Consider the following 13397-nt stretch of genomic DNA (forward strand, 5'->3'; position numbering starts at 1 on the left):
GATCTGGTCTGTTCTGGTCCGGTCTATTCTGATCTGGTCTTATCTGGTCTATTCTGATGTGGTCTGATGTGGTCTGGTCTATTCTGATCTGGTTTGGTCTGATCTGGTCTGTACTGGTCTATTCTTGTCTGGTCTGGTCTATTCTGATCTGGTCTGGTCTGGTCTACTCAGACCTGGTCTGGTGTGGTCCTGACTGATCTGGTCTGGTCTATTCTCATCAGGTCTGATCTGATCAATCAATCAATCAATCAATCAATCAATCAGTCTTTATTTATAGAGCACTTTTCATACATGAATGCAGCACAAAGTGCTTTCCATGGTTCATAATCATAATAATAATGGATTAGATTTATATAGCGCTTTTCAAGGCACCCAAAGCGCTTTACATTGTGTGAATCCATTATTCATCCACTCCTCACTCATACCTGGTGATGGTAAGCTACGTGTGTAGCCACAGCTGCCCTGGGGCAAGCTGACGGAAACGTGGCTGCCAGTCTGCGCCTACGGCCTCTCCGACCATCACCGAACATTCATCCACACGTTCATACACCAGCGATGCCAACACTGGAGGCAAGGAGGGTTAAGTGTCTTGCCCAAGGACACAACGACAGATGACTGCGGGAGCGGGAATCGAACCGCCGACCTTCCGATCATTGGACGACCTGCTCTACCGCCTGAGCCACTGCCGCCCCAAAACAAACAATACCCCCCCCCGCAACCACCACACATAACCCCTTCCCTCCCTGCTTGTGTACAAGCAAGCATACACATACACACACACATACTTGCACATATTAAAAGACTAATGTGAGGTTGAGCACAGATGAGCCTGGTAAGGAAACACTATCACAGGGAGCCGTCTGCACCGGGAGCAGCTCACAGGCCACGACTGCCAGGACACCGACCCAGGGCACACGGCCAATTGAGAGGCAGAGGAGCCACCCAACTAGACCGAAATAACCCGCAGGACAGAGCCGCAGCAGCCACAGCCGATGACAGCCCCCGGTGCAGAGAGCCCCCTCCAAGGAAACACTGGGGAAATAACCTAAAAATAATATAAATAGAATAAAAGCATAAAATAAATAAAAATGGGTTAACATAGAAAAATAAGTAAAAGCTAAATTAAAAAGGTGGGTCTTGAGCCTGCTCTTAAAAACATTAACATTCTCTGCAGCCCTGAGCTCCTCCGGCAGGCTGTTCCACAGACGAGGACCATACCACTGGAAAGCTGCCTCTCCGTGAGTATGTGTCCTGACTTTAGGTACAGTCAGGAGGCCAGTACCGGAAGACCTCAGGGGCAGCGAGGGTTCATAAGGTAAAAGCAAAACTGAAAGATAAGAAGGCCCAAGACCATTAAGACATTTAAAAACCAATAAGAGAACCTTAAAATTGATCCTGAAACACACGGGGAGCCAATGCAGTGATTCTAAAACCGGTGTAATGTGGGCCCGCCCTCTGGTCTTCGTCAGCACACGAGCAGCTGAGTTCTGTAGGAGTTGTAGAGGTGCAATACTCTTTTTGGGAAGACCAGAGAGCAGGGCATTACAGTAGTCAATACGACTGGTGATAAAAGCATGCATCAGCATCTCCGTGTTGGCCCGAGAGAGAATGGGACGGACTCTGGCTATGTTTTTAGGTGATAAAATCCTATTTTAGTAACATGTTTAATATGTGGAATAAAACCAAGCTCAGAGTCAAAAATAACGCCCAGGTTTTTTACTTGTGATGATGGGTTTAATGCGCATGCCTGTAATTTAGCTAAGAGTTTCTCTCTCTGAGCCTCAGGACCAGTGACTAAAACTTCAGTTTTGTCCTGGTTAAGCTGTAAAAAGTTTTCTGCCATCCAGGATTTGATATCTAAAATACAGTTGAAAAGGGCGTCCATTGGTCTCGTGTCATCAGGAGACATGGAGATGTACAGCTGAGTATCATCAGCGTAACTGTGGAAGTTTACTCCATGCCTCCTGATGACACTGCCAAGAGGGAGCATATACAAATTAAAAAGAACAGGGCCTAAAACTGACCCTTGAGGCACACCACATGTCATTTTATGGATCTTAGAGGAGCATGTATCCAAACTTACCATGTAAGTTCTGTCTGTGAGATAGGAAGTGAACCAGTTGTGAACAGCACCAGAGAGGCCCACCAGGTGTTTTAGTTTGTTTAAAAGAATAGTGTGGTCTACTGTGTCAAATGCTGCGCTAAGATCCAGTAGCACCAAGACTGAGAGGTTCTGTGAGTCACAGTTAATCCTAAAATCATTTAAAACCTTCAGGAGAGCAGTCTCTGTGCTGTGGTTCACCCTAAATCCAGACTGATATATCTCAAGGATATTTCTACTATTTAAAAAATCATTAAGCTGAATAAAAACCAGTTTTTCTAAAATTTTACTTAAAAATGGTAAGTTGGATACAGGTCTATAGTTATTAAAATCATTACAATCCAAATTGCTCTTCTTCAGAAGAGGCCTCACCACCGCCGTTTTAAAGGCTGCAGGGAAAACGCCCATCTGAAGAGAGCAATTTATCATGCATAAAAGCTCGTCTTTAAAAAATTCATGAAATGATTTAAAAAGTGAAGTGGGAATTGGGTCTAAAAGACATGTGGTGGGTTTTACTGTGGAGAAAACTTTATCAAGGATCTCAGAATTAACCAGGACAAAACTGTCCAGTGTCTCCTCGGGTAAAACCAAGCACTCAGATGTGTTCGTGTTCTGATAGGATAAAATACCACATCTGATGGCACTGATTTTACCTCTGAAGTGGTCTGCAAACTGCTCACAGAGAGAGTCCGTGGGGGTTCGCTGGGAGCTGTTAAAATCAGGGTTACATAGGTGATCGATGGTGTAAAAAAGAACCTTGGGGTTATTTTTATTGTTACTGATTATTTTTGCGAAGTACATGTTTCTTGAGTTCCTTAGTGCGTTATTGTAAATTTTAAGTTGCTCACAAAATATCTGATAATTTATTGTCATTTTATTTTTCCTCCATCTCTTTTCTGCCGCCCTGCAATTTCTTTTGAGTTTTTTAACCTCCTCATTCCTCCAGGGAGATATAAGTTTTGGGTATATCTTTTTTGTAGTGAGTGGAGCAACAGAGTCGAGGCTTGTCTTCAGTTTACTGTTAAAATGTTCAACAATAAAATCACAGGGTGCAGGTAAAATCACAGGAGGACATTTATCTAAAACCTTGATAAAATTTGCAGCCACTTCAGAGGTTAGATAGCGCTTCCTCACAGTTCGCACCGAGGTCTCCCGCTGAATAAAACCGGTGATGTTAAAAAACACACAGCAGTGGTCAGAGACAGCCAAGTCAACAACAGAGGACACACTGGCAGAAAGGTCATAGGTAATGACCAAGTCCAGTGTGTGTCCTCTGTTGTGAGTCGGCTGTGTGACGTGTTGCGTAAAATCCATATAGTTAAGAATGTTTAAAAATTCTTTTGAAACAGGGTCTAAAGGATTATTTATGTGCAGGTTAAAATCACCGGTTAAAATGATCATGTTGTATGTTGTGTGTATGATTGATAAAAATTCTGAAAACTCATTAATTAAAGCAGCACATTTTTGTGGTGGTCTATAAATGGTGACACATAAAATTGGAGGGCTGCTAAAAACAATGGCGTGATATTCAAAAGTGGTAAAATTAGCGAATAAAATCTGGTGGTGAGAGTGTTATTGGTTAAAGATGCTGTGCCACCGCCTTTCCTACCAGTTCTTATAGAAAAAGAATAGTTAAAATTTGGCGGGGAGGCCTCAGCTAGAACAACAGGTGCATCCATACCCAACCATGTTTCAGTTAAAAACAAACAGTCTAGTTTGTGGTCTAAAATCAGGTCGTTGACAATAAAAGACTTGTTTAACAGAGAGCGTATATTTAAAAGTGCCATGTTGAGTGTGACTGGTGACATTTGAACTGAAAAGGCAGGTACTGGTTGACATTTTGGAAGAGGCCTGAGATTATTGATGTTTACGGTATGATATGGTTTGTGGTGGTGTGGTTGCTCTCTGAATGTGATGATGACATGAATTGATGAACTGTTTGGAGGAATGTTAGGTCCAAGTCCAGTATTGCGAACTTTGCTGTTAAAAGTGGAACTGAGTAAGTAGGAGCTGAGACCAGGGGGACATCAATCCGTGACGGACAGGTCAGCAGGTGCAGTGGGTTTGGTGTAATGAGTGGGCTGGGAGCAGGAGTGCTGTACACCAAATGCCAAATTGGCGGACAGAAGACGGCAGCCCCGCGTGTTGAGGTGGAGCCCGTCAGCCCCAAAAAGATGCCTCCGCTCCCAGAAAGCATCAAAGTTGTTAATAAAACCCAGGCTGTGGGAACTACAGGCGGAGGAGAGCCAGGTGTTGAGGCTGAGCAGCCTGCTGAAGCAGCCTATCCCTCTGCCGCAAGTGGGGGTGGGGCCAGAGATAAAAACATTTACCTGATGTTGTCCAAGCAACGTGAAAAGATGAAGGAAATCCAGCTTTAACAGCTCGGACTGCTGTTTACGGATATCGTTGGTGCCGACGTGGATTATGATCCTGTTGGCCTGCGGCTGGGACCTCAGGATGCCCGGGATTCTGTCGGCGATGTCCGTAACAGTGGCTCCCGGGAACAACAGGGTGAGCGCCCCCCTCATCCGCACGTTCCTCACGATGGAATCCCCGATAATGAGCGTGGAGTGAGGAGGATCCGCCGGGGAACAAGGGGGGCCGGTGGTTCGCCCACCCATGACATCCACATCGAGGCGCCGGTGGTGTGATCTGAACGGCGATGAAACAGCCGAATCGCGGGGGCGGTTGTCCGGCAGGTGGGAGCTGGTCCCCGGCTGCTCCATGGGCCTGCTTCTCCATGGAGCCGGAGTAAAGTGCAGCTCCCTGCGGCGAGTTCTGACAGCAGCGTGGGACTGCCCGTCACGGCTCCGGGAGCAGGATGGTAGCGACCCCGGTGACACAGCAGGATGGCAAGGGCCAGCGGCCAGAGGAGGAAAATCCACAAGATCCAGGACGTTGAACTTGTTCTCCAGGGGTACGCCGTCAGTGAGGGGAGAGCATGAAAGACGGCTCGCCCGGTCCCTTCTGCAGCCGTTGCGGGTCCCGACCTCGGTCCACGGCTCCGGCTGGAGTGGAGTGGAGCTGACCGGAACTCTGGGTCTAGCGCCAAGTTGGAACCAGCGGTTCTCACTAATGGCAGGAGCACCAGCAACGCAGGCATCTATTGTGTTTGTGTGCCTGGATGAACTATTGGTGGGAGCCCGTGACACATCACCTGGATAGGGCGCTGTGTCGGCTAGCTGAGCACTAGTAGCCGCGGCTTTAGTTTGGCCGAGGAGGATTGTATCCAGTTCGTGTTCAGCCTCCTGGATCTGGTAAAGAGTGGAAATTCTCTGTTCCAGCTCGATCACCTTCTGGCTCAGGTTGATGCAGCTTTCACAACTGGATGTCGAGGTAAGTGGAGCCATGACTCACCGGTAGCCAGGAAGCTTCCCTGTTGTGTGTTAGTGGCGGTGAGGACCCAGTTGCAAGTCAAGCCTTCTCTGATTTCTGGTTAAAACTGTTCTTTATAAAACCAGAATATTAAAAGATACAGTTAAAAATAGTGTGACTGTACGAATTCAGATTTTAAAAGGCTTAAAACAGACTTAAAACTGCTAAAAGCCAATAAAAATTAAGGAGCACAGAGGGAGCTTCCAGACTCAGACGCCAGCAAGGTGGAGGTCATCTGGTCAGGTAATCTGGTCTGGTCTGGTCTGGTCTGGTCTGGTCCGATCTGATCTGGTCTGGTCTGGTCTATTCTGATCATGTTTGGTCTGGTCGTGTCTGGTCTGATCTGGTCTGGTTTGCTCTATTCTTGTCTGGTCTGGTCTGCTCTGGTCTGGTCTTTTCTTGTCTCAAGTTTCAAGTTCAAGTTTATTTATATAGCACATTTTCTGCAACAGCAGTTGCCCCAAAGTGCTGAACAACAGAACAAAAACACTCCACAGTTAAAATAAACACTACACAATAAAACAATAAAAACCAATAAAAATAAAAACAAATAAAAATTGATAAAAAGATAAAATCTATAAAATAATAAAAACAACAAAACTAGAATTAAAAACTAGAATAAAATTAAATAATAAAACACGCGAATGTCAAGCTCAGTTTTGTTCAAATGCCAGTGCAAAGAAGTAGGTTTTGAGTAAAGACTTAAAACCAGCGACAGACTGAGCCGCTCTAATGTGAAGGGGAAGCTGTTCCACAGCTTAGGAGCGGCAACAGAGAAGGCTCTGTCGCCCCTGGATTTAAGTCTGGCACTTGGGACCTTCAATAGGAGCTGTGAGGAGGACCTGAACGTCCTTGCTGGAGCATGCTGGTGTAGCAACTCCGACAAGTACGAGGGAGCCAAACCATTTAAAGCTTTAAAAACAATTAATAAAATCTTATACTGGGTCCTAAACATAACAGGAAGCCAATGCAAAGAGGCGAGCACAGGGGTGATGTGATCACGTCGTCGTGTCCCTGTAAGCAACCGAGCAGCAGCATTTTGGGCAAGCTGCAGTCGATGTAGAGATGACTGGTCAATGCCGTAATATAGGGAGTTGCAGTAATCAATACGGGACATAATGAGCAGGTAAATAACTTTTTCTAAGTCATACTTAGGCAGGTATGGCTTTAACTTGCTGAGCATCCTCAGATGGAAAAACACACTTTTGACTACAGAGTTAACCTGCCGGTGGAAGTTGAAGGAGTTATCAATAATCACACCCAGATTTTTGGCATGGGTTCGACAAAATGAAGTAAGCGGACCGAGAGCGCTAACTGCACCATTTGTCTGGTATGGTCTGGTCTGGTCTGGTCTGGTCTGGTCTGGTCTGATCTGGTCTGGTCTGGTTTGGTCTGATCTGGTCTGGTCTAATCTGATCTGGTCTGATCTGGTCTGATCGGGTCTGGTCTATTCTGAGCACGTCTGATCTGATCTGGTCTGGTCTGATCTGGTCTGGTCTGGTCTATTCTGGTCTGGTATGGTCTGGTCTGGTCTGGTCTATTCTGATCTGGTCTCCTCTGGTCTATTCTGATGTGGTCTGGCCTGCTCTAGTCTTCTCTGATCTGGTCTAATCTGGTCTGATCAAGTCTGGTCTGGGCTGGTCTGGTCTTATCTGGTCTGGTCTGGTCTATTCTGGTCTGGTATGGTCTGGTCTGGTCTGGTCTATTCTGATCTGGTCTCCTCTGGTCTATTCTGATGTGGTCTGGTCTGGCCTGGTCTAGTCTTCTCTGATCTGGTCTAATCTGGTCTGATCAAGTCTGGTCTGGGCTGGTCTGGTCTGGTCTATTCTGATCTGGTCTGGTCTGGTACGGTCATTTCTGATCTGGTTTGGTCTGATCTGGTCTGGTCTATTCTTGTCTGGTCTGGTCTGGTCTGATCGGGTCTGGTCTGGTCTATTCAGACCTGGTCTGGTGTGGTCCTGACTGATCTGGTCTGGTCTATTCTGATCAGGTCTGATCTGATCTGGTCTGAACTTGTCTGGTCTCGTCTGATCTATTCTGATCTGGTCTGATCTGGTCTGGTCTGGTCTGGTCTGGTCCGATCTGATCTGGTCTGGTCTGGTCTATTCTGATCATGTTTGGTCTGGTCGTGTCTGGTCTGATCTGGTCTGGTTTGCTCTATTCTTGTCTGGTCTGGTCTGGTCTTTTCTTGTCTGGTCTGGTCTGATCTGGTCAGGTCTCTTCTGATCTGTTCTGGTCTGTTCTATTCTGACCTGGTCTGGTGTGGTTTTGTCTGATCAAGTCTGGTCTGGGCTGGTCTGGTCTTATCTGGTCTGATCTGGTCTGGTCTGATCCCGTCATTTCTAATCTGGTCGGGTCTGATCTGGTCTGTTCTGGTCCGGTCTATTCTGATCTGGTCTATTCTGATGTGGTCTGGTCTGGTCTGGTCTTGTCTGATCTGATCTGGTCTATTCTGACCTGGTCTGGTTTGGTCTGATCTGGTCTGGTCTAATCTGATCTGGTCTGATCTGGTCTGGTCTATTCTGACCTATGCTGATCTGGGCTATTCTGATCTGGTCTGGTCTGATCGGGTCTGGTCTATTCTGAGCACGTCTGATCTGATCTGATCTGGTCTGGTCTGGTCTGATCTGGTCTTGTCTGGTCTATTCTGGTCTGGTATGGTCTGGTCTGGTCTGGTCTATTCTGATCAGGTCTCCTCTGGTCTATTCTGATGTGGTCTGGTCTGGCCTGGTCTAGTCTTCTCTGATCTGGTCTAATCTGGTCTGATCAAGTCTGGTCTGGGCTGGTCTGGTCTTATCTGGTCTGGTCTGGTCTATTCTGATCTGGTCTGGTCTGGTCATTTCTAATCTGGTCGGGTCTGATCTGGTCTGTTCCGGTCCGGTCTATTCTGATCTGGTCTCATCTGGTCTATTCTGATGTGGTCTGGTCTGGTCTGGTCTGGTCTATTCTAGTCTGGTATGGTCTGGTCTGATCAAGTCTGGTCTGGGCTGGTCTGGTCTTATCTGGTCTGATCTGGTCTATTCTGACCTGGTCTGATCTGGTCTGGTCTATTCTGATCTGGTCTGATCTGGTTTGGTCTGATCTGGTCTGGTCTGGTCTGGTCTGGTCTATTCTTGTCTGGTCTGGTCTATTCTTATCTGGTCTGGTCTGATCGGGTCTGGTCTGGTCTATTCAGACCTGGTCTGGTGTGGTCCTGACTGATCTGGTCTGGTCTATTCTGATCAGGTCTGATCTGATCTGGTCTGAACTTTTCTGGTCTCATCTGATCTATTCTGATCTGGTCTGGTCTGGTCTGGTCTGGTCTGGTCCGATCTGATCTGGTCTGGTCTGGTCTATTCTGATCATGTTTGGTCTGGTCGTGTCTGGTCTGATCTGGTCTGGTTTGCTCTATTCTTGTCTGGTCTGGTCTAGTCTTCTCTGATCTGGTCTTATCTGGTCTGATCTGGTCTGGTCTGGATTGGTATAGCCACGCAGCCAAAGTATTATAATATCCACCTGTCAGACGCATTAACTAATGATTTTATCCAGGTTATGGCAGGAAACCCAGGTATGAGCTACCATATTTCAGCTGCTGGATCTCTGTATGTTTGGAGTAATGTGAGTTTTAATAATATAAGAAGAAAGCATGTCAACACTGACCGTAGAATGTAGTTCTGGCAGGAGGAGCCAGGGTCATGGTTGCAGACACAGGCTTGTGGTGAGTTTCCAGGATCTCCGTGTTATCTTATAGACGTCTATCAGATAGACGCTAGAAAGCACGCTGCCTCCCCCGTACCTGTCATTTATTAAACCATTAACTCGCGTGATGATGCTGAACACTGCTGCTGGTGGAGTCTTTGGAAATATATGAAACTTTCCAGCATTTGCCCACCGTTTCTTTATCTTGGGGTCCATTAGCACCAACGCCGCCACATTTCTCTCCTCGTTTCTAGTCTGAAAATAAAACCTGACTACCATCATTTTAACCAATCCCACAATTATTGACAACTGACAAGCACATCATTTTATTTGTGGGCGGGTACCAGTTCCTGCAGGCCAATCAGCTGCACCAATTTAGTTAGTCATGATTCTTTTTATTTTTTATTCTATTTTATTTTTTCACAAGCAGGCAGGTCAGGCCACTTAAGACCCTAGACCACCAAGGATCATCCTGCTGCCCCCGATGGTCAAGACTGAATCTAAGCTAGTCTAGTCTAGTCTGGTCTAGTCTACTCTGGTCTGGTCTAATCTAATCTAATCTAATCTAATCTAATCTAATCTAATCTAATCTTGTCAGGTCTGGTCTGGTCTAATCTAATCTTACCTAGTCTAATATAACCTAATTAGTAATATAATAATATAATCTGGTTGCACTTTATGTCATGCAGCCAAGACTCAGGGTGCAAACCCAGACTGGGGCACAGATCCAGACTTAGGTCCAGACCCAGATGACGCACAGACCTGTACCCAGATTCAGGCTCAGTCATAGGCCCAGTCCCAGATATATACTAGCTGGAAAAGCTACATCTATACTCTGAGTTGTGAAGTCGTGAGAGCCCCTATTTGAAGAAGGAGACCATCACCCAGTCTGCCAGTCAAGGGGAACTGTCCCTGATGTCCACTCGATGCGACCAAGACAGCCCTACATCATCCAGAGACTTAAGGAACTCCAGGTGGACCTCATCCAGCTCCGGAGCCCTGCCACCGAGGATCTTTTTAACCACCTCAGCGACCTCAGCCCCAGAGATGGGAGAGACCACGCCAGGGACTCTCCCATCTCTGATTCCTCATCAGAAGACATGTTGGTGGGATTGAGAAGGTCTTTGAAGTATTCCCTCTACTGCTTCACAACGTCCCGAGTCGAGGTCAGCAGCCCCCCATCCCCACTGTACACAGTGTTGACAGAGCACTGCTTTCCCCTCCTGAGCCGCCGGATAGTGGACCAGAATCTCTTCGAGGCAGTCCAGAAGTGATTCTCTATGGCCTCTCCAAACTCCTCCCATGCCCGGGTTTTTGCCTTAGCGACTGCCGAAGCTGCATTACACTTAGCCTGCCGATACCCATCAGCTGCCTCTGGAGTCCCACAGGCCAAAAAGGCCTGATAGGATTCCTTCTTCAGCTTGACGGTATCCCTTACTGCGGGTGTCCACCAACGAGTTTGGGGGTTACCTCCATGACAGGCACCGACAACCTTACGGCCACAGCAGTGGCTGGCTGGCTCGACAATAGAGGGACGGAACACAGCCCATTTGGACTCAATGTCCCCCGCCTCACCTGGGACATGGTTGAAGCTCTGCCGGAGATGGAAGTTGAAACTCTTTCTGACAGGGGACTCTGACAGATGTTCCCAGCAGACCCTTACAACACGCTTGGGTCTGCCAGGCCTGACCGGCATCCTCCCCCACCATCTGAGCCTAGTCACCACCAGGTGGTGATCAGTTGACAGCTCCACCCCTCTCTTCACCCGAGTGTCCAAGACATGCGGCCGCGACGATATGACTACAAAGTCGATCATCGAACTGCGGCCTAGAGTGTCCTGGTGCCAAGTGCACATGTGGATACTCATATGCCTGAACAAGGTGTTCATTATGGACAATCCTGGACAATCCATGATGAGCACAGAAGTCCAACAAGAAAACACCACTTGGATTTAGTTCATGGGGGCCGTTCCTCCCAGTCATGCCCCTCCAGGTCTCGCTGTCATTGTCCACGTGGGCATTGAAGTCCCCTAGCAGAACGAGGGAGTCCCCAGAAGGAGTGCTCTCCAACACCCCTGTGGGGGTCTGAACTTGTGGGTACTCTGAACTGCTGTTTGGTGCATAAGTACAAACAACAGTCAGGACCCATCCCCCCACCTGTAGGTAAAGGAAGGCTACCCTTTTGTCCACCGGGGTAAACCCCAACGTACAGGTGCCAAGTTGGGGGGCTATGAGCATGCCCACACCTGCTAGGCACCTCTCACTGGGAGCAACTCCAGAATGGAAGAGGGTCCAGCCCCTCTCAAGGACAGTGGTTCCAGATCCCAAGCCATGCATCGAGGTGAGTCCAACTATATCTAGCCGGAACTGCTCAACCTCGTGCACCAGCTCAGGCTCCTTCCCCGCCAGAGAGGTGACATTCCATGTTCCTAGAGCTAGCTCGTGCAGCCAAGAATCAGACCGCCAGGGTGCCCGCCTTCAGCCAAAGCCCAGCTCACACTGCACCCGACCCCAACAGCCCCTCCTGCAGGTGATGAGTCCACAGAAGGGTGCCACGTCACCCTTTCGGGCTGAGCCCGACTGAGCCCCATGGGCAAAGGCCTGGCCACCAAGCACTCACCTGCAAGTGGATAGATATTTTTCTGTCATTTTCTCTGAGCATTAGCCAATTTCTCTTTTCTGTACCTAGGTAAGTGGGCTGCCCGTTGCAGATGTAATGGACACATGGACCAAACAGATGGGTTATCCTGTTATAGATCTGTCTGTCTCTGCAACAGATGCCAAAATTAGGCAAGCCCGTTTCCTCCTGGATCCCACTGCCAATGCCACCCAGCCTCCTTCACCCTTCGAGTAAGTGATGCAAAAAAGAAAGGAAAAAATGGTTTATCTGGATAGTTGCGTGTGTCAAATATTTTCTAGTCTCATGTTTCAGGTGTTTTTTTTTTTTCCATAGTTCCTTGGTTTCCACCTCCAGGTATTAGACTGCACTGACCATTTTCTAGTCTCATGTTTCAAGTGTTTTTTGTTTCATGGTTCCATTGAAATGTTTGCTTTGTTCCATGTTTGTTTTTTCTTCTGATTCTTGTTATTGTTCTTGAACCTCCGGCTTCCAGAGGTGTAATGTTAATTTATACCTTCACTACCTGAATACAAACTAATATTTGAGTCTGTTTTGTAGAATGAAAACTTTATGCTCAGACATGGCGAATCTTGTCTTTTGTGTGTACTTTAGTGTAAACATGTATTATTGTTGAAAACTGTTTATGTTACAGGTACAAGTGGACAATTCCAATCAAATGGCATTCTATCCAAAGTGACAAAACTATCCTGACCATGTTCACAAGGAACAGTTCAGGTAATATTCCATTTAATAATAATTGCACATTTAAAATAATTTGAAAACCTGCAAAGTGAACATTAAATCCAAATCCAAACACCCAGCTCACTCTAACACACACTCCCACATTCAAACATGACAAGCACCACAAGGCTTTTCATTTTGTGTGCCATCAACAATTATCTCAACCTTGAAAACTCAAACACTAAACATATTAACCCTTTAGGCGCCAAATTCGCTAAATTGTGACTAGCACCAAGTCATGTCTCCAGAAAGAGCTTGACTTGTATCCCATATTGCCATGTGTCTATCGGGGTATAACTTTGTATCATAGTACAAAACACTTGGGATCTAATGTAGTGTTGAACCACTTTGAGTCATGCCTAGAAAAGTGCTGTATAAGTACAGTCCATTTACCATGTACCACTAGATAGCAGATGTGAATCAGCCGCCTCCACCATCAGCAGTTCGCAGCACTCATGGGCATGGCTGACTGCCATCAAGAAGATCCAGGGGTTTTCATCAATTCAATTGTATTTTTTTGTAGTTCTACGGTGGAAGGAGAGAAACAGAGCAAGAGAAAAGTGAAAAGCAACAGGAGCAGCAAAATTTCTCTACAGAGCCTGTGTTACTATCTGGAGCATGCTCGGTCTTGATTTTGTTGGATTTGTCTTTGGCCTTTGCCACAGTCAGTCATAACATTCTAATAAACAGACTCCAGGATCTGGTCGGGATGTCTGGCTCACTTTTAAAATGGTTTTCATCTTAGCTGTCGGTTAGAAGTTTGTGTTCATGTCAACCAGATTATGTAAAATACTACTGAACTGGTGTGTGGGGTACCACAGGGTTCAGTCTTGGGGCCCATCCTGTTCTTCTTGTATATGCTCCCCCTTGGCTCTATAATTAG

At 46.8% G+C, this 13397-nt stretch overlaps 1 protein-coding gene across 2 annotated transcripts in view; it reads left to right on the top strand.

Moving 5' to 3' along the window:
• LOC121631409 (glutamyl aminopeptidase) overlaps positions 1–13397 on the top strand; it is a 70799-nt gene that overhangs the window by 40683 nt on the left and 16719 nt on the right. For both annotated transcript variants that reach the window (XM_041972299.1, XM_041972300.1), the window contains 2 exons: positions 11843–12003; positions 12426–12508. In XM_041972299.1, coding sequence (XP_041828233.1) covers positions 11843–12003; positions 12426–12508 — 244 coding nt within the window. The remainder of the gene's footprint in view (positions 1–11842; positions 12004–12425; positions 12509–13397) is intronic.

The sequence above is a fragment of the Melanotaenia boesemani genome, chromosome 20 (genome assembly GCF_017639745.1).
Source record: "Melanotaenia boesemani isolate fMelBoe1 chromosome 20, fMelBoe1.pri, whole genome shotgun sequence".
NCBI lineage: Eukaryota > Metazoa > Chordata > Actinopteri > Atheriniformes > Melanotaeniidae > Melanotaenia > Melanotaenia boesemani.